This window comes from Salarias fasciatus, chromosome 22, assembly GCF_902148845.1.
Source record: "Salarias fasciatus chromosome 22, fSalaFa1.1, whole genome shotgun sequence".
Lineage (NCBI taxonomy): Eukaryota > Metazoa > Chordata > Actinopteri > Blenniiformes > Blenniidae > Salarias > Salarias fasciatus.
The window spans coordinates 7,441,793-7,462,311 of NC_043765.1; the positions used below are offsets into that span (position 1 = coordinate 7,441,793).

The 20,519-nt window shown below is 44.3% G+C and overlaps 1 protein-coding gene across 2 annotated transcripts in view; it reads right to left on the reverse strand.

The window, feature by feature from the left end:
* Nucleotides 1-394: 394 nt before the first annotated feature.
* ripor2 (RHO family interacting cell polarization regulator 2) overlaps nucleotides 395-20,519 on the reverse strand; it is a 59,629-nt gene continuing 39,504 nt past the window's right edge. For both annotated transcript variants that reach the window (XM_030120865.1, XM_030120866.1), the window contains exons 6-22: nucleotides 20,375-20,428; nucleotides 10,932-11,081; nucleotides 10,069-10,132; nucleotides 9,626-9,669; nucleotides 9,111-9,236; nucleotides 8,877-9,025; nucleotides 7,450-7,579; nucleotides 5,690-6,445; nucleotides 4,459-4,628; nucleotides 4,181-4,343; nucleotides 3,960-4,092; nucleotides 3,698-3,859; nucleotides 3,416-3,580; nucleotides 2,825-3,027; nucleotides 2,571-2,654; nucleotides 2,266-2,356; nucleotides 395-2,015 (exon numbers count right to left, since the gene is read on the reverse strand). In XM_030120865.1, the coding sequence (XP_029976725.1) occupies nucleotides 1,915-2,015; nucleotides 2,266-2,356; nucleotides 2,571-2,654; nucleotides 2,825-3,027; nucleotides 3,416-3,580; nucleotides 3,698-3,859; nucleotides 3,960-4,092; nucleotides 4,181-4,343; nucleotides 4,459-4,628; nucleotides 5,690-6,445; nucleotides 7,450-7,579; nucleotides 8,877-9,025; nucleotides 9,111-9,236; nucleotides 9,626-9,669; nucleotides 10,069-10,132; nucleotides 10,932-11,081; nucleotides 20,375-20,428 (2,745 nt within the window). In that variant the 3' untranslated portion in view covers nucleotides 395-1,914. The remainder of the gene's footprint in view (nucleotides 2,016-2,265; nucleotides 2,357-2,570; nucleotides 2,655-2,824; nucleotides 3,028-3,415; nucleotides 3,581-3,697; nucleotides 3,860-3,959; nucleotides 4,093-4,180; nucleotides 4,344-4,458; nucleotides 4,629-5,689; nucleotides 6,446-7,449; nucleotides 7,580-8,876; nucleotides 9,026-9,110; nucleotides 9,237-9,625; nucleotides 9,670-10,068; nucleotides 10,133-10,931; nucleotides 11,082-20,374; nucleotides 20,429-20,519) is intronic.

The following is a 20,519-nucleotide window of genomic DNA, read 5'->3' on the forward strand; positions in this document are numbered from 1 at the left end:
GAGTTTTTAAAAGAGGAATTACAGACATGGAGGGAGGAGATACTGGGATCAAATACTGAAATGCTATTCACATCATGGAAGAAGTAAAAGCAACTGTAGCTGTGCCGGGTTTTGCAAAAAGGCAGTATAGAAAAACAGCATGTAGCTTTTAGTAACAACTTCACTCATTTACAGGTTATATTACAAAAAGAAAATCATAGAAAATACTCAAAGTCATCTTTAATTGATATGGCTTTTTGGACTGTGCCGTTACAACCAAATGTAACGGGATCCATTCATCGTGGGTTTATTGTGTTTAAATTGTGCTTCTCTTCGTAGATCTGAGCGTTCTCGTGAAAATGTCTTATTGAAAATACATTCTCCTTTATTAAAAGATAATTCCAAATCATTTCTTTCCTTTGGTTACACTAAATCTTCTAGGTAATAAAGTAACATCTCTATGATATAAATGTCCCGTTATTTAAGGGACTTTTTAGGGGGAAAGAAAAAGAAGAAATCTACATAACTCATAGCAAATCTTTGTTCAAAATAAAGGTTAATCTAATATAATTCTCTCAAAATAATCTCCAATTAAAATTAAGCACGTCATCAGTTGCATTGTAAAAACACGGAGGCCTTTTTCAAACCATAGACAATATTTCAAATAGAGCAGATAAATGAACATAAATATACAATTAATTTACATAACATGTTGTCTGTGCTACTACCGTATAACTCCAAAAGAAGATTAGAATTACAAGCAGTAAATAATAAATAAAAGGTGTGAAAATATGTGATTTTTGTCTCAGTAGTACAGGTACAGGTGAGAAAAGCTCCCCGGTCTCTGATCGGGTGTTTTTCCCCACAGAGCCAGGGAGTACCCGACAGCTCACATCCTCAAGAAATGAGCCAAAAGTGAGACTGGATTTATCCTCAGCCCATCTCTGTACAGATATGGAGGCAGTGCATTCCCACTCAGATTTATTGCCCCCGTCAAGGCTCCTGATGTTGTAGGAAAAATACATTTTTACAAAAGAGTATCTGTTAGAATCCGTCTGCTCGACTACATCAAGGCTCAAATGGTCAGCGGCGAGAAACAGGCTTCTTTATGTCGGCCGGGTGCAAAAGAGTCACTTATGTACAGAGAGAATTGCACTTGTTAAACTGTGAGAATGAGAAAAGTGAGTGCATGAGTGAACCTGGGGCGCTGTGCTGACCTGTTTCACCTCTCCAGCCTGCGAACGGCTTTCTAACCTGCGGCCGTTCTCTCTTCTTCTGTGCATCTTTCAACCGTACAAGAATCCCTGAAACTCAAATGGAACGTACCAAGACAGCAAAATATTAAATTACACTTTGAATACAACTACATATGTTACACCGGTTGTGTAAAATATGCCGTATTTACATGCGTTACCACAGTGCAAATCTTCAGAAAGCGCCGGAGAGCATTTCCAATGCAAAAACCACCAAATTAAAACGAGTTACAGTGATTACACAGATTGAAGCATATTGCATGACTCGGCAGGAATGAAGACAATCCTCGAACGGTTAAGTGTTGCAGATGTGCTCAGCTCGATTTCCACAGTCTGTGAAAGCAGCAGCTTTGTCTCCAATCAGATTCATGTTCTCCAGTTTAAATTAACAATGACTGGTCCGGCTGGCTCAGTAAGCAGGGCGGGGGGTTAAGGGGCGTTCACATGGAGGAGGGGTGTCGGTAATGTGTCCCTGTGGTTTAAGACAGTTTGTTTGGTGTTAGTTGTTAGAGGCAGTAACAGTAAGGAAAGGAATCAATCGGTGTGTTGCCGAAAGTCTCCTCCTCCCGGGAATCGAACCGGATCGGCCACAGGCAGCCCGGCGGGGCGTGCAGGGCGAGCGGAGGTCAGGGAGGTGGCGCTGTCGGCACAGGTCGGACCAGTCCGGCGTGTTTCCAGAGGCTCAGAAGGCAGTGGTGACGGCGTTTCCCCTCCGCGTGCCGAGCCGGATCATTTCCCCCGGCACCGTGTCCAGCTGCTCGTACGCCAGCCGCCCCTCCTCCCCTGAAACAAACCGCCGTCACACAAACTCATCATTCACTGAATGAAAACATGATTGTGAAGAGCAAAAAAAACCCTTAAAAAACACCAAGACACTCTCAATAAAGAGAGAATAACTTGCTGAAGAGTTTGAAATCACTTTATAGTTGTGTTTATTCTGACAGTAAATGGAACAAATAGGAATCAAACTGGGTTCATTCAAACACTTTCGTTAGTTTTCTAAGAATGCGATTATTGTCGATTGTTAACTCACCAAATGTGAGCAGGGTTTCAATGGCGACGTGCCGCAGCTCCTCATCGGCTGAATCACACAGTGCGATCACCGCCCTGATGCTCTCAACCGCCTACACACACACACACACACACACACACACACACACACACACACACATAGAAACAAGGTCAGTCTCAACTAAACATACTTGCATCTGGTCATTTCTAACACAGCCAGTAATATTTGTTGATTTTGTGAATTTTAGACACCGATGACTAAGAACCTAATCTTTTTTGTAGTACGGTAACTGGAGAAAAGAGGAGCTGCTGCAGCAGGACGCTCACCTGCAGACAGCTGAGCGCTGCACACGCTGCTCTCTGGCTCTGACCTCCGGCCTCCGACAGCGCCTGAGTGTAGCACTCCACTGCCTGCAGAGGACACAAACACACACACACGTGACGTCTGGTGAGACCATTTGAAATAATTGAAGAAAAAGAATTATTGTGGTAAATATAATGATATAGTTTGGTTTTTTTTTTACTTAAACCTGTAAATGAGACCTCAAGTTGTTTTTTTCTTCCTCTTTAGCACTACTCACCCTTGACCTGAAGTTGCAGTTTGTCGCTCCAGAGGAGAGGTAGTCTGCCGCTGCCTTGTTGAGCTGAGGGTTTTCTGAAGTGAGCAGCGAGGCCAGCGCTCTCAGGCTGCTGTTTCTGGGCCACAGACTGGACGCAGGGACCTCCTCCAGCTCCGTCAGACACCTGGAAGAATCTCCGCTGCACAGGACCTCCGCAAACACCTCTGAGGGTGGGATGGACACACACACATATACAAGACAACGATTAAATTAAATTCTTTACACCAAAAAAACACCTGACAGGACTCGAGTTCTAAATATATACCCATTCAATCCTATTCACTTTAGTTCAAAACAGGCACTGAACGGATTTAAAAACCCTCAGTTATAGTTTAACTGTTCCTCTTTACAGCGCTCGCTCTCCAGATGCAGCAAGAAATCATTGATATGTTTTCAATTTAAAGTCCAGTAATCATTGAAAAACCTTGTGATCTGCAGAAATACACGAAGAAGCATCTGATATTTAAAGGGACGGACGGAAGATAAAACCATCATAACGGGAAGATAACATGCCGTCAAAGGTTTTATTGGATTCATCTCTATAATGCTGACCTTCTCTGGCCAGGTGCAGCAGGTGCGTCTCCATGTCCTGAACTTGGTGCTGCAGGATGTAGCTGTGGAACTGAAACACGGTCAGGACGTCCTGAGAGAGCGCCGCAGCGGGGGCGGACATCACGTCGCTTCTGTCCACCATCTCACCCACGACCACACCGATCACTGGAGAGGAGAGGAAGAAAAACACAGAAAATTTCAGACTGAAGTTGATGAAATGCAGATGGTTTTAAAGCATAACCGGTGAGCTGTCCGCAGGAATGAAAACAGGGATGAGCGGACCTGTGTCAGCGCTGTGGGGGTGTCTGTCCTGCAGCACGGCGGTGTAGCGCTGGTTCATGTGTTTGAGCACTCGGTCCAGGGTGGTGTGGAAAAGACCTGCAGACCCGCTGCACTCCGACCACAGGGTCATCAGCTGGGGGCGCTCTGCCAGGCTCGGGAGGACTGAGAGGACAAAAAACATTTCATTAGAGAAAAAAACTAAACTGTAATGGACTCATATCTCTATACAATGACTCTATCCAGAGTCTGATTTGTTGCCCACCGTCCGCTGCGGACGTGATCGCTCCCAGTCTGTCCACGCTGAGCTCTGCCAGCTCCTCTAACAGCTGCGTCTGCCCGGACAGTTTGAGGAGCACACTGCGCCGCTGCCACACGCCGACGCCGCTCGTCAACGACTGACAGCAAACACAGAGGAAGAAACAGAGGTCAGACGTCAGGAACATCCGGTCAGGGATGGATGGGTCTAATCAGAGGGAGCTTCACCTGTATGAGGTGTTCGCAGTACTGCAGGTGGATGACGATGGCCACGTCCAGGTTCTCATTTCCAGTGGTCAGCGGGAGGGGGCTTCCCGCCACGCTGTTGCCCACCCCAGTGTCCTCTGTCAGGGCTTCGCTGAGGTGTCCTCTTGCCTCTGGGTGCTGGACCCTGAGCAGAGAATACCAACAGTCTCCACTGAGTGGCAGCAGTGACTTACAGGGTGACTGGCGACTCCCTGAGTTAGAAGATTGATAGATATAGATTGACAAAAAATTTCCCTCACCCAATCCTCTCCCCATCAGCTTCAAAAAGCGGAGACCTCTGAGGGATGTGATCGTCCCCGGTGTCCTCGTCATCGAAGTCAGACGTGTTGAGGAAGTCGAAGCTCTCCAGGGCGCTCTCCACGGTCAGGCTGAGGCTGGACGACCGGCTCCTGTGGCCTGGCAGACGACACTGAGGGGAAAACAGCACGTTAAAATCCCAATGACCTGATGGATTTTTGGTTCTGTTTGTATAAATGACAAATTTATCTCTAAGCCTCTAAATGAAGGCCTGTGATCATTCAACAATCATAAACTAGAATAAATATTTGTCAGAATTGTACTGTATTGTATTGTACTTTTTGATATACAGGAGTAGGAAGAACAGCCGTTAACAGAAAGTATATTATCTAATGGTCTTTTTTTTAAGTTTGATACATCTTTGTGTAGCAGGATCAGAGAAAACCAATCACTTCAGATGGAGTGAAACCTCGCCTGCATGTGAGACAGATAATCCTGTTAGCAGTCAATCAGCCGGACGCTGAATGTTGCCGAGTGCTTTGTGTGAATCACCCAGGTTGATAAGAGCTCATTGTTGTTTGTGTGATTAACTCAGCTGTAGTTTGGCTGCTGATATCATCGACACGTTACAAAAGTGGTGTTTGTTCTTGAACGCTCTGCGTCTAACTAGACGATCAGATAGTAACAGGACGAGATTTCTTGACTCGTTCTTATCAGTCTCTTCTTTGTTTTTATTCATTTTTGTAGTGGTTTGGTCTTCTTTTCACTCTTTAAATAAGTGCATGCTTTCAATATTGAAACTACAATTTATTTGAGTTTTTTTAATGCAAAAGCTGAGAAGTTTCAGGCATTTTTTTTGTTTTAATCACTACAATTTTAGCTTATAAGTTCAAAAAATCAATAGTACATTATTTTCCCATGCTATACTAGGATAACATGTTTTTGATATTTCTAAATCAGATTACTATAATTATCACAATTAAAATGATTGAAGGTTGGAACATTTCACTTTATACGGTGACTGTTAAAATAACTGTCACGAATTTCAATTATACATAGACGTTATTCAGGATGTACTTTTATTTGCTAACCACAGCTCATGAGAGCTCACCTCTCAGCCTGGTTCTGTTACAGCTTTTTCAGCAAAATTTGGAATTTTTTTTCATTTTACAGCAAACAGCATTGTTAGAGATCTAGAGATCTCCACCGTGTGTCAGTGCGACGCCGAGTCACCTTGAGCAGATCCTCCAGACGCATGACCTCCTGCTCCAGGTCCTGCAGCTCCCTGCAGCGGTGCGTCAGCGACTCCAGCCTCATCAGCAGGCTGTGGATGGCCTCCTCCAGGCTGCTCTCCAGGAAGGCCCTGCTGCCCTCCCCGGCCCAGCCCAGGCTCCCCCCGCCCTCGGCGGAGCTCCCGCCGGGCGGCACGATTTCTGAGGACGTCAGCCTCTTGACCAGCTGCCTGGTCAGGCTGCCCGCCTCCTCCGTGTCCAGCTCCACGGGTTTCAGCTCGTCGGCCTGATCCAGGAAGACGTCCTCGGGCGCCACGGTGGACAGGTGTCCGTCGGAGCACAAGGACGGAGCGGCCGAGCCGCAGTTGGAGCTGGAGTTACGTTGGGACTCCGTGCGTTCCCACTCCGAGTCCTCCGCCGCTTCGGCTTCGTCGCTGGCGAGGCTGGCGCTGGTCCTGCTGCCCCGACTGCCCCTGCTGGCCGTCTCCCCATCCTCCTCATACTCCTCCTCCTCTTCCTCCTCCAGATGCTCCTCTGCGATGAAGTCCTCTCTGGTTGGGAGCAGCTGCGAGTGCAGAAGCTCCGTCTCTGGAGGAGTGACGGTGATCTCGGGGTTGGACTGGCCCGGGGAGTGGGAGCTGGGCGCCGGGCTGGGGCTGGGCGTCGAGCCAGACGTGTCGGAGAAGGTGAAGGACAGACGCTTGCACTCGGCCACGCCACAGCCGCCGTTCTCGAAGACGTCGTCTGGCAGAGTGGACTGGGAGGAGAGATGGAGACGCGAATAAGTGGCACAAACAGAGACGGAAGTGGACTGGCATCAAATCAGATACTGGAAGTTAGAAAAGTACACCAAGAAGCATTAGAGTGGAAGAAGACACAGCAGACATTCTGAAAACAGCTACTTGAACCTGTAGGCGTTCAGGACCTGCTCTTTTAACGTAGGGATTTTCAAGGTGTGGGAAGATGAACCCTCCCCTCACACAGCTTGAACCATAATGCACTGCACACTTGCTGTTTTCACGCTTAAACTCATTCAAATGTGTATTTCATGTTCATTACAGTAGGTTCAGTTCTCACACCACACTTGGAAAACCAAGATAGAATCACAGGAAAGTAAGTCCGAGCAGAAACAAGACGGCTCAAAGCATGTCATGCGACATCAAAACAAAAACATGCAGTCAGCCACACATGGCATTTTTCAGTCCACTGAGAGGGACCGAGCAAACCCAGGTGTGTCCACAGGAGGGCGGCACACAGAGCCAGGTCAGGAGGGCCCAGGGGTCAGGGGGTCAGGGGGGCAGTGCACACTCACATAAACCTCCAGACTGGACCTGGGCCTCGGCCGCAGAGAGGCCAGGTCACCAAAGGAACGACTGCGCCTGAGCTTCTCGAGCAGGGTGTCTCGGAGCATGTGCAGGAAGGAGAGGCGCTGACGCTCCACGGGATGCGGCTGCCACTTCTTTGCACAATGCACGCAGGCAAACGCGACGAGGGGTTGGGTGTCGGAGTGAGGGCATGTGAGCGAGATACAGGATGGGCGTGTGAAGTGGGCGAGAGTGTGGGTAAAGGGTCATAATGTGGAAATGCAAAGAGGAGGAGGATAGCAGGGAAATGGGTGAGGGTTAGTTGAGGGGCGGTGCTCGCATTGCTTTAAACAGCATGATGCAGCAACAACAAAACAAAACAACAGAACTGCGGGATAACCGTCCTGACAATGCTGGGGTTAGTATGAAAGGATCACTGATTCAGTGACAGACTCACAAAGAAGGAGGTGTCCTGGAAGGTGGGGGTGTCCGGTGTGCCCTGGCTGTAGACCGACACTCTCCTCTGGAGAGCTGTGGCTTTGCTCACGTTTCCCGATGACAGAGTCAGGTCCTCCACGTCGAAGGGACTAAACAGGACAGAGGGGAAAAAAACAGGCACCTTTTTTAATCACTGTGTAATTTATCTTGGATTTAACAAATGCTACATGAGAAAAAGTCTCTATTAATATCACAATTTCCTCTTTTTCCAGTTTTTAACCATGAACGAGATAAAGCAGAATAGAAGTTGGGTGTTAAAACAAAAAAAAAAACCAAACAATAGCTTTGGATCCTCTAAACAAATGCCTGCAGTTTTCTTTGCTAAAAGAGATATTTAGAAATTTTGTTTGACTCTTATTTCTTGAACCTTCTCGCAGCTTCATCGATTGACTCATGTCTTAAGAGAGATCTGATCCCACACTTAGACCATCTGCACTCCGCTTCCACACACCGGACAAAAACTCAATGGCAGGAAGAACTGGAGGAGGAGATCTCAGAGGAGGCATAAGAATCAATTCTACATCGATTAGTGCCAGGCATGGTGACCGGCGCCGTCAAGCCAAGGCCACCCATCCATTTTATAGTCACTATATGAGCACTATGTTAACTTCTGCTCAAGCGGAAATCTCCTGTTTCCCCCTCTGACTCCTCCTGGATACAAGATGCAGCTAACTTTATGAAGCTGGAGGAAAACAGGACCACATTAAGTGGGTGATGTATCAAATTCAATCTAAAGTGCAGGTCTTTCTTTGCACATGCTGAGAGCCTAGTTATACTGATATTCCCAGAGTGACTGCAACAGAGTGTGGGACATAACTCTCTGATTTACTTTACTTTTTGTGGATATGCATTTTATCTTAAATTTACTTTGTATTAAAGTTATAACCTTTTCAACTTTCAATAATGGGTGTTTAGCAGATGCAACGTTTTGTTCGTCTTCGTTTGGTATAAGTTTTTCCTCTTTTATTTTGATTGTCTTTGTCTTGTCTTGTGATTCAACTTAAATTCTCTTGTAATAATTTGTGACCTGTGCAAAACTTATTAAGAAAATTGTGGTAAAAACAGATTCCTATTCTTCTCCACCAGATGGCAGAAAAGCACCTGTTATGCAGTCAACAATTTAACATTTTGTCAGTGATGGAAACAGATCTCTATCAGAAAAGAATGAATGCAGACGAATAGATTTACATTTTGAAATGATTATTCAGTGAAGATTAAGGATACGTTTTTGCAATATTCTGAGCAGCCCTGGTGTGCGTGGTTGTGTGTCTCTGTCTGCTGATGGATGATGACCCTGCACAGCCATTCCTGATGAACTGGATCAGGAATGGCTGTGTTCACTTGCTTTAATGCTCTCTTCTGAGTTAAAGAACAGCATCTACTTACTACCAGGTGACCTCCAGGTTGAGTTTGATGGTTCCCAGGTCGTTGACGTCCACGGCCACCACCTGAGGCATGGCAGTGAACAGCTCCTTGGTCTCACAGATGACGCTGCCCACGAGCATGTGAGTGGCCAAACCCTTCAGCTCGGTCACCTGTTCCACAAGCAGACCTGTTTCATTTCTCCATCCAGGTGAGAGCGAACGGACTGTGCCGTTTCGTGGTTATCGGGAACAGTACCTTGATGTTGATGAGGTCGGTGATGAGGGGCATGAAGACCATCTCATCGCCGTCCCAGCTCTGTCTGGAATTCACTTCAATCCTCCCCTTCAGCTTCCACCGCTGGCGCCCGTACCGCATGAAGATCTGAGAGGAAGAAGGAGGAAAGCAGTTCAAAGAAAAGAAGGTAATCTGAATCAACGGGGCTGTGAGAGCCTCGAATGAACTTCACAGCACATTTCCACAAAGGAATTAAAGAAAAATTATCAACACAACAGTGTAATAATGATTACTTTGAAAAACTCTTCTTTAAGCCTCTTTTCCACTATCATTCATTTGATCTTGTTATTAATAGAATGTCTGCCTTCTTAGCGTCTGAATGTTCTCTCCATTCAGAACTGGCTGCAATCAAAAACAATACAATGAACTAAACTTCATTTATCAACCCAGAAAAAGAAAAGCAACACAAAAGGTTTGATAAAGATTTATTGTCAACAATATAGGTTTGTTGTGCTGAAAAAACTAATAAAACTTACTTCGTATTGATCTCCAGGACAGAGTCTAGCAAAACCTGCCAAACCTGTTGGATAAAGCAAAGTTTTTATTGTTATTATTAAAGATACATATATCCAGAGGTATAGGGCACACGGCACTGATATAATCAATCATGTTAAACTATTGATCAAGAACTGACTGTAGAGGTTGTCATGAGTATTATTATTATTATTATTATTTTTTTTTTTTTTTTTTTTACAAAAGTCTTGAAATGCATGCAAATACAATATTTCCTTCCAAAAATAAAAAAAGATTAAGTTTATTTTTGCAGCAAAAGAAAAAGTAATTTAAAAAAGTGAACACACTTTGCACAGGACTGAATCCAAATAAACTAATTCAGCAGAAGCCTCTCAACGAGTGAAAACATATCCTCATGTTAGCGGTGAAATGTTTTCACATTAATTAACGAAACTTCTTCACTCACCTTTCATTTTGATATGAAACTCTCCGAGGAGGTTCTCCAGCTCGCTCTCAAATGTGCTCATGTTCTGCAGGATGGAGGGAGATCAGACTGATTACACAGACAACTCAAGCTTCAACTGATCGCGTGATTCTTTCAATGAGGTGAAGAGGAGAGGCAGCCGGCCTGAACTGCCACGACAGGTGAGGACAGCCGTGTGTGTGTGTGTTTGTGTGTTTCTGAGATATAAATGTCATTCACTGTGCATCTGGCTTTACAGCTCAGCGTGAGCAGCTGGATCATCTGTTCGTGACATCCTGCAATTTTTCAGGTGTGACTCCATCGTGTTTCCTTAAAAACCATTTCGCAGGTCACTCACTAAAATACCTGCATTTATGTTTAACCTCAGGGACTTTTTGAAAGGTATTTCAAAAGGTCAATATTTACATGAGATTTTCTTAAAGCCACAAAACTAAACAATAAATCCCATGATGTTTTATTTATTATTACAAGAAATGTGAAACATCTGTCTCTATGAATTTCTTCTATTAAATCCTCGGTGAAAGAGAAGAGGGAGCCGCCCACTTGCCTGGCAAAAAGTCAAACCAATGTCATTTCCTGGAGTCCGCCTAAAACGTCTCCAAGAAAGGCTGAAGATCCTCTGTGATTTACGATTCATCAAAACATCCTAGTGAAGCCAAACAACCCATCTCTCCAACGTACAAAAGTCTGACTCCTCCAAATGAAAGCAAAAGATTCCCTGCTCTGAAAGTGCCTTTCTTTGGTTTTCTTTGACTTGTGTAGGTGTAATTCTTGGGAACCATCCTCATAAGAATATTACCCAGACTGCATGCGTGTTCAACAGTAATATTTTTAACGGTAAGCACCTCCGTGTACTCCTTGTAGCGGCGGTTGACCTCTGCGATGCTCTCTTTGGTGCCTTTGGTGGAGGGAGAGGAGGAGAAGGCCTGCTTCATCCGGCTGGCTCCGTCTCTCAGCCGGCTCTGGATGCAGAAAGCCTCGTACAGCTCGTCCACCTGAGAGCAGAGCATGGAAACGGTGTTCGGTAAGCCGTACACGGACAGAAAAGGCAACTCAAACAGAAAAACGTGAAGCGACAGGCACAGCTGGCCCGTATCAGTGAGTGCAGCCTGCAGTGGCAGACGCCCGGGTGGAGCCCGCCCGCGACCCTGGTGGGACGCTCCCACAGCGAGGCGACGGCAGATGAGGTTCGCAGCTCATTTGCCCGACTTCAGTTGCAGCCTGATCTAACCCGATCCCGCAGAGGGAGAGCGAACGGCTCCATCAGCGTCCCGCTGTGCCTCTGTGAGCCGAAATGTCAAAGACTTTCAGCGAAAATGAAATCAAGATGAGCTCATGCAACCTGAGATGGAACAGTGAGAAATGTACTTTGCTGTTAGAGGGGTGAGTGTTGGTGAAGCTTCTGTGGTCTGAATATTTTTGAGCGACCATAACAAATGTATTAATTCTTGCTCTTTATAATTGAGTGACAAAACATTCACTGTTGGCCCAGTCACTGTAGATTTCACCCCCAGCTGACCATCGACAGGATGTTTTTTTGTCACTTCCACAATGTTCTTCCTCATTCCTAAAATGCCCCTTAAGAGTACATGAACAGTGCTGGTTGTACAAACTATGTGATTACTTCATTTTGCAACTTCTTGTGAAATTCAGAACAGCAAACCGCTCCTTTCTTTCCTGCGGAGCATCGCAGCAGCTGAACAGGATCGCTCCTTCCTCAGTCCCAGGGTGTGAATTATTTTGACCTCAGGGGAGAATAAAATTGACCTAATGGATATTTATAAAGCTAACTTATTAGCAGATCAGACTGAAAAAGCAAAATCGAATAAATGTATTTAAAAATGTAATCAAAGACGGCAACATTTAATCATGAAACTCACCTGATAAACTCTGAACTCTCAAGTCAAGGAACATAATTTACCCTCATGTGTTTTCATGAAATCCTTAATACATTCAGCTATAAACTATGGTTTAGCAATAAATACTAAACTTAAAATTCCTCTTCCAAATTATTTAGGCTCACATTTGCAGAAAGACAAGGGTCCTAAAAGAGACTTAATTAATTTTTTAACATTGCTGAGTCACTCAGCAGTTTCTCTTCTGTTATATAATCTTCCAGAGGTCCGCATTTCCCCCGTCCTCTCTGGTTAAATTTTAAGCTTCCGAGCTTCACAAGTGATCTGAGTGGCAGTCGGGCAAAAACAAAACACCTCTGGTGAGTCTGATCAAAGGGAATATTGCTGCCTGCCTGACTGAAATATTGATGCCTGCCGCACTTTATGGCTCTCATTAGAGAGCGGCAGGAGGAAAATGGGCCATTCTGGCTCCTGTCGTCCCGACGACTCCTCCAAGTGTTTGCTTGTGTATCTTCGTGCCTGAACTGCGAGCTGCCAGCGTGTTACTGATTCTGAAAGCAGACTTTGCGATTCTTTTTTTCTGTGCATGTTGACATGCGTGAGGACGGCATGTTTTCGCTGCTATGGGTGGATTTCCCGGTGAAAGCGGTCTACAGAAAGACGACAGGGAGTGGAATAATAACTTATCCCAACACACGGAAACACAAACCAACAGCTCCACCTCAGCAGCGCCGCCCCCCCCACCCTCCCCTCCACCCCTGATGGGACCCAGCCCGTCCATCCGTCCGTCCGTCTGTCTGTCCGTCTGTCTGTGGTATGTGGTGAATGCGGTGCGGCTGCAGCAGCTGAGCTGAGCCAGCTTTAAAACAACATCCAGCCTCAACTGTTATTCTCAGCTGTGTGACTGAGCCCGGCTGGTTCAGGGCCAGCCGTCGAACGGCTCTCTGCTGACAACAAAAGGAGGGGGGGGGACATGAGCACCGGACTGAAACAAGCAGCACCGAAACATTCATTAACTAAAGTGAACTCTTGCACTTATTAATTCGAGAAATGTTGTGTTATTGTCCTGCTGCAAATGAGTTCACGATGATAAACTGCCGTGTTGGAAACCAGGCGCCTCTTTAACAAAAGCGGGCCTGATGAATGGCCGCCGTTCTTTCCAGGGAATCAGTAATCAAATCATTATCAGCTAATGAAGCTATATTTTGTCCCCAATTACAATCGCCTCTCGCTGCCTTCAAGGAAATGTCCTTTTGAAGGTCAGCCAAGCTCCCCCTCCAGAGGGTGGCCGTCGGCATATTGCTGCGCCTCGGGCGCGTTTCAGCCCAGAAAGACAAGAAACATGAAAGGCTAAACACAAACAAAGAAACACACGAAATGCTCGACGCGGACAGATGGGGGGGGGAAGAAAAAAAAAAAAGTTGTCTGCGTCTCAGACATGCACATGTTTGAGTGTCCGACAGGAGAGGAGCCGTGCTGACGCTCAGGCATGTGGTATCTGTCTGATGTACACCTCCTATCGAGCTCCTCCTCACTGTCAATTCAATCACGGCTTTCCTTTGTCCTGCAGGGTTCTGTGCTCCTGGAAAGCCTCTTTAGACAGATCACATACGCCTCAGAGTTACCCGATAAAAAATGAGCTGAATAAAAAAAACAAGTAGTTCAAACTTTAAATCAGGTTTTTATGAGCAAAACTTTTTGGAATTCTCTGGCTCAAGCTTTTAAAATACAATTACATCCAAGTTTTGCAAGGTTTTCATAATAGTAAGCTCATTTATTTGGGAAAAACCGTATCTTGGGACTATTAAAGTGCATCGATGTGCATAATGTGTGAATAAGTGTCCTCTAACACGGGGCAGTACTATTAGCCCACTATTCTGTATATGAGTTTCTTTTTTTTACATTATATTGCAATGCAATTTTTGTTTTTTTTGTCTACTATTTTAATAATGTGCCACAGTGACAGTAGTTAACATTTTTCCATCATGGTCAAAAGATATTGGTTGTTTCAGTCATGTGCTGGATCAGGTCATGACTTCTCAGTAATATTGTGATTTTTTTTTAGCCCTTTTTTAATGTGCTGTTACTTCTCTTCCCATGCCTTTAACGTCCCCCACATCATTGGCGCCTTTTATTAAACAATCCATCTAGTGACATTTGACAAGGTTCATTTCTGCCTGTGAACGCGAAGAACACTGAAGCTCTCAAAATAGTGAACGCAGCGATGGAAAATATGTAATTCAGGGTCGCAGAGAGAAGGCAGGGTACACCACGGACGGGTCCATCACATGTTTCTGGACTGTGGGAAGAAACCACAGACACATGCACCGAGAGAACCTACAGAAACTGGAGCTAAAGCAGGGTTATTTACATTCTGAGGCAAAAATGTGAATCATGACACCACCGTGTTCCCTACAGAAGGGGATTTCAAACATATTAAAATAAAATCCTAAATAAAAAAAAAGGCCTCGAGGAATTCGTTAGAGAAAATTTCAGTTATTCAGCACAAAGCATGACACCAACGCGGCAAAGCATTTTGGTTCAGAAGCCACATCTGCTTTAACATGCATGTCATTAAAACCCACCTGAACCGTCTTCATTAACTCTCACCAGATGCTGAAGACATATCGAATGTAAATGTATTCGAAATTAAGTCCTCGTCTGGACTGTGGTAATTACAGCTCAGTGGAAGGGAGAGGAGGCGTGCGCGGCTTCAAGACCAACGGAGGGATCATGGGACGCTCTCGATTAGGGAAATAATTACGCTCAGGGTGAGGATAATTTGGTGTTCACGTTTACTTAGGGGGAATGAAATCTCTGTAATTCTTTTGGTCAAAGTCAGTTAGAAATGTAACCAAATCCTAAGTTTTGTTTGGTTATTTGTGAGAATATCTTTTTTTTTAATGAGATATCAATTTGCGGTTTTAAAGGATTACCATACATCTACTGAATATTTTTGACTTTAAACTCTGGGATTCTCATTATCAGCTAAGATTCTTTAGGAAATGGAAGAAATCCTCTTAAGATATGATTATTGTCCTGGATGAAAGGATAATGGAGCAGGCACAGACACACACAGACACACGCACACACACTTTCCGCCAGGGGCCAAGTGATTATAAGCAGATTAAAACAGGCGGGCCACACCAAACATCATCAAACACACACAGGCCCCTCTCTGGGGAGCTGTGGGCGTGTGTGTTGGTGGCAAGATTAGCATTGAAGGGAAGAAAAAGGAAAAAGGGGGAGGAGCAGAAAATGCCCCCTTATCAAAAATAATCACATGCAAAGCATTGACGCTCATTTTAGATTGAATGTGGCACTTGGTTAACACACACACGCACACACACGCTCTCTGGAGGGGGGGGGAGAGGGCACCTGGCAGCTGCTCTTCTCACCTTCAATCTATGTCACTCATCACTTTAACGACGCCCTGCCGATACCGGCGGCCGGCGCTCACACACACACACACACACTCTGGCCCGTGCAGGACACGGCAGCGGCTGCATCGAGCCACCTGCTTCCTCCGTGTGCGCCAATTATTGCTCAGACATCTGCAGGCAGCGCGGGAACAAAAGCGCGGCCTGATGTGAGTCACCGGCGAACAACTTGCTGATGGATGATTGTTAAGTCATCCCTCACGGCAGCTGTCCCGCACAAAGAGACACGCCTGAGCCCGAGCACACACACACACACACACACTGACAGACACGTTCATGCGCACCGTGCCTCACAGCTGCTGGAACACCGGACGTCAACACTGTTCAGCACTTTTAACAGGTTACAGGATCATTCAGATTTCACATTTTCAAGCAATGTTTTCTTTGCATATTCAGTCATGCATGGAATTGTTTTCTTTTTCTAAAGCTGTACTGAACTATTCTATAAAGTACTTTTTTTATATCTTCACCAACAAGAAAAGAAAAGGTGAATGATCTAAATAGTGAGAAAAACTCACTTTATGACAATAGACTGAGCTCAAAAATGTCATTATTTCATTCAAATACTAAGTTTTCAAACTGAATCTAATGATAAGCGAAAGTTTGCTACTTATGAGAATATGAGTTCCATGTGATCTCTCAGTTACCTTGAATATCCTAATACTTATTGGCTGAAAGCCCTAATTCTCTTATAAAGCAGAATACATTATTTGATGGATTAAGTCTGGTCTGTTGTTGAGGTGGATTTAAATACTGTTTTAAAGGGAGAAAGTTATTGACCCTGAGATGTGAGTATGTCAGTATATTTCCTGGCGAATTACACCCCGAGGATAAAAATAGTAACTTAAAAGGGCAAGACATAATCATGGAACAACTTCTCATCAGTCAAACCACATCCAGCATCCTCAAAGCTGAACAGTCTGCTCCATGCACCTTTAGGACACTTTTGAGGAGCTTAATGAAATATGATGGAATCAGTCCTGTACAAAAATATTGATGAATTCAGTTTCACCAATGAACAGGCTGACTGACTGGTGGACGTAATTAATCATATCAATGATGGAGAAAGACTCTACTAAAGTAGTAAAATTGCTGTATATCAGTAAAGTCTACGTACGTTTACAAGCTGAGAGTACAACAGCCTTGGCAGAACGAGGCCTTAAGGAAATACTTGTGTGTTTGCTTTGCTGTGTCCTGGATCAGTAGCATAAACTCTGTTGTTTATTGTGAGATTTATTCAGTTATCATTCCTCGGAACTCGTCTGTATGTCAGTTGTTTCCAATTTAATTGCTAACTTTATTTATCAAATCATAAGTCAATGGGTTTCAAATGTTGTTCTTCCAAAAAAAAAAAGGAAAGGAATAAAAGAATTGAATTACTGTCCAAGATCATACAAAATGGCAACATTTTAGGGACATTTATTGCTTATGGGCCAGAAAACAACATTTCAAAGGTAAAAGTTGACAACTTGGATCGAGTTTAGAGGCAACTTTCACTTTCAGTGAATCAGCGATCTGCTTTATTCCGATCATAAGATGTCTATTTGATTGTTTTCCTCATCTAAATGAAGCCCAAAACATCTGTGGACCTGAACAATAAATCTTTTATTAAACTTGATTCATCTCGGATCAAGAAACTTCACATTGACAGACAGAGTTGAGCAAAAGAGCAGGTCTATATATTTAGAAAGCAAACGCTTTGCTAAATTTAACTTCAATATTCTGCTTCAACTTTTGAGGCTTTTTACCTGCCTGACGAGATGAATCACAAACTTTGTCGCTATTTCAAATATTTACAAGCACATTCAAGTCTATTTTTGTAAAGAGCTTGAATAAAGAGACAAGGAGCTTTAAAATGACGCAGGATGTTAAGCAGAGAAGGTTTTTGAGAGTGTGTTTGTTTAACAGCATCCTGTGACACCCTCACAAGGCAGAACAGGCACTGATGTCTTCTTCTCGTTTCCTCCCCGGAGTCCACAGCTGAAGCGAGTCGCTGAGTTTAGAAGACATCATTACCTGTTTTCAGTTGACTCTCGTTAGTCTTTTAATTCCCTCTGCATCCCTTGCTGTGTTTGTTTTTGCTCACGCGAAAGGACGCCGTCAATCGCAGAAACTAACTGCCCCGACCCAGATTCACCGTTCGCCTTCGAGCCTCAAGAAACACGTGCGACGCAACAAAAACCCTCTCTCTCTCTCTCTCTCTCTGCCTTGTTTACACTTTTCGATTTGGACTCAGCATCTGAAGATTGGTATTTCATTGTGTCTCAGGACGTGCGCGAACATAAAGGGGTTAACGTCACCCGGTGGACGGCTCCCTCCAGCTCCTCGAGACTTCAAAAGGCTCGGCGGTGGGGTAACCATGGTTACCTTTGGAGCCGCGCTGTTGTTTGGGCGTGTGTGTTCAGACTGCCTGCTGTCACGTCTGATTTGACGCACAGCGAGAAAGACCATTTCGGGACCACAAAAGACGTGAGCGCAGAGGGGAAAAAAAAGTCACTCAGCCTCGCTAACCTTGTCGGGGATTAATGTGCCCAACTGGCAACCTGCGAGGAAACTACAAAGGAGGATGCAGGGGGGGGGGGAGAAAATCCTTAACTGGCAACCTTAGTGGGGAAGTTTTCATATCAACGGCAGAAACAGCTGGAGACTTCCCTAATATATCAACACAAGAAGCAGAGAGAAGCAGGAATGCCAGTGGAACACAGCAGTCTTACTGAAAAGCTCTGCATGAGCCAAACGCACCGACCGGTTCGGGGCCAAAAATCTGTTTTTGATCCGCAGCGGCATTATGAACCTGCAGGATCGGCTCAGGTCTGTTATATGTCCCGGGGACAGAAATAAACAGGAGGGAGCAGCATTCATTTATTTAGTCCTCATATGTGGACTGCAAACCAAAAAAAAAAAAAAACACTTCTTCACTTTTTTCAATTAGAAATAATGAATTTTTTTAAGTATCTCAGGGTTCTTTCTGCAGATAAAAAAGGAGAGAGCCTAACTGAGTAAAAGTCATGCTTTCACTATTTAAATTATGGGTCTTTACAGATCCCTCTGGTACTAAGGTAGACGGTTTTTAGCTGTTCTGAGACAAAAACTTAAGTGGAAGCTGTCTTTTTATTATTATGGTCCACGGCTGTTGGATGTCATCCCTGAGGACCTGAATACAGCTGGAAGTTTATACATTCTTAAAGAGAAACTCAAAGCTTTTCTTTTTTATTTATGCTTCCTCTGGGGTTTTATTTTCAGGAAACACAATATCTTCTTTCATTGTTTGCAGATGACCTTCAGATATATCTCCCCATGCAATCCAATAATCCCTCCTCTGTTCAGACTCTGTTTGACTGCCTTAAAGAGGCACAGACAAGGCTGCAAATCTTTTTTTTATACTGAAAATATTTCATGAAATTATTACTTTTAACCAAATAATCCTGCTTTATGTTTATGCAAGAGCAATAATGTCAATTATTGCTGAGCCGCAGGCATCACTTTTGACCGTGCTCTCAAATTTGCTAGGCTGCACAACTCTGTCATGAAGGCAGGATTCATACCTTTGCAACATCCTGTCTAGACTTCAGCTCTACACTGGACCAGGTATGTCTTCACTCGCCTGCAGGCTGAGCAAAATTCTGCCGTCCACTTGTCAACTGGACGAAAACAACGTGATCGTATCACCCCAATATTGGCCTCTTTGCAAAGTCGATTTTGGAATTCAGTTGGAACATTTTATTCCTTTTTTTGCCTTGGACAGTAAATTTCAAACGACTGTTAACCTTTAATCCCATCTTATCACCTATTTACTTTATTCAGTTTTAATATGCTGCATTTTGATAAATCATCAATTTAATACATGCAATACTAAAAGAGTTTGTGTAGAAAAGCAGCTGAAAGTGGTTTTCACTGCAGGGTTGTAGTGTTCTGCACCACAGGCCGAGGAGCTGCTGGAGCCAGCTGAAGTGGTCCAGGAGTTCGGTAAGCTAACTTCCTGCTGGAGGTGCAGCAGGCGGACTGAGCGAAGGCCTGCAGGCGGAACAGGACTCGCCTGAGATACGACATGTGCTGTCTGACCTGGTTAAAGGCTCGAGGTCCCCCAGGACAATCTACAGGAAATTACTGAGGACAGTGATGTCCGGGCTTTTCCACTTTCTGTTTACCATTAGACGGATGGATAGTTACTTTGGAATAAATGAAAGTTTGGTCCCAACATATTGCAGATTTGTGCACATTGGCAGTGGTCTGGAGATTATAGTGTGACGATGATGGTTTGGATTCACCTCGTACTTCTGCAGACTTCCAGTATCTAACCAGCCATTTAAAAAGCATTTTCTGTGTACTTCTGGTGCCAGACCGATGAATGAATGACTCCAGTTGGTTCAGTAAACACATCTGGTCGAAAAAGTTGTGACAAAATCAAACATGTGAGTCGTATGATCGACTGTGGAGACCCCTGAAGGAAGCAGCCGGAAGACAAAGAAGACCATTTATGTACATTTCCTTTACAGTTATTTCTTTGTTTTCTGCTGTTGATCTATCTAACAATCTTTTTACTTGCAAATAAGAAAGTATATTTTGCTGAAAACATTGCAGAGTGATGGAGCCTACGTCATAAATCCATGAACAGCAAAATGACCTTTGTATTGAGTTCTATCCTTTTCTAACAGAGTCTGATTCTGTCGAGCGAGCCAAGTAAACTGCTGACATTCTGCTCCATAATTACCCTGACAGACTCAAAGGTTTGAAATGCCAAAGTTAGTGTGAAGAAGCTGAAAAACTGCATCAGCATTGTCCTATTTCAGTGGCTGCGTGCGTGAAATAAGAGGCCGAGAGGCTTGAGGTGAGACAAGGTATTGAAGTAGCAGCTCCTAATCGACATTCTTCAACTTGCCTCTCAGACACAGAGGAAAGACCTCAGACTGGTGACTGAATACTTAACACTCATACGATCTGTCTCCAACAGACACAAACCTTCAGCTCATCAGCTCATACGACGGCATTTACCTTGCTCATGTGGAACTCCAGACGTCTCATGTACCTCTCGATGGTTTTGATTTGCTGCACAAAGAGAGAAACAGAAAATGAATTGAACATCTATATCAGTTTTAATTTTATATTAATTTAAAATAAAAAAAAACACAAAGAAAAC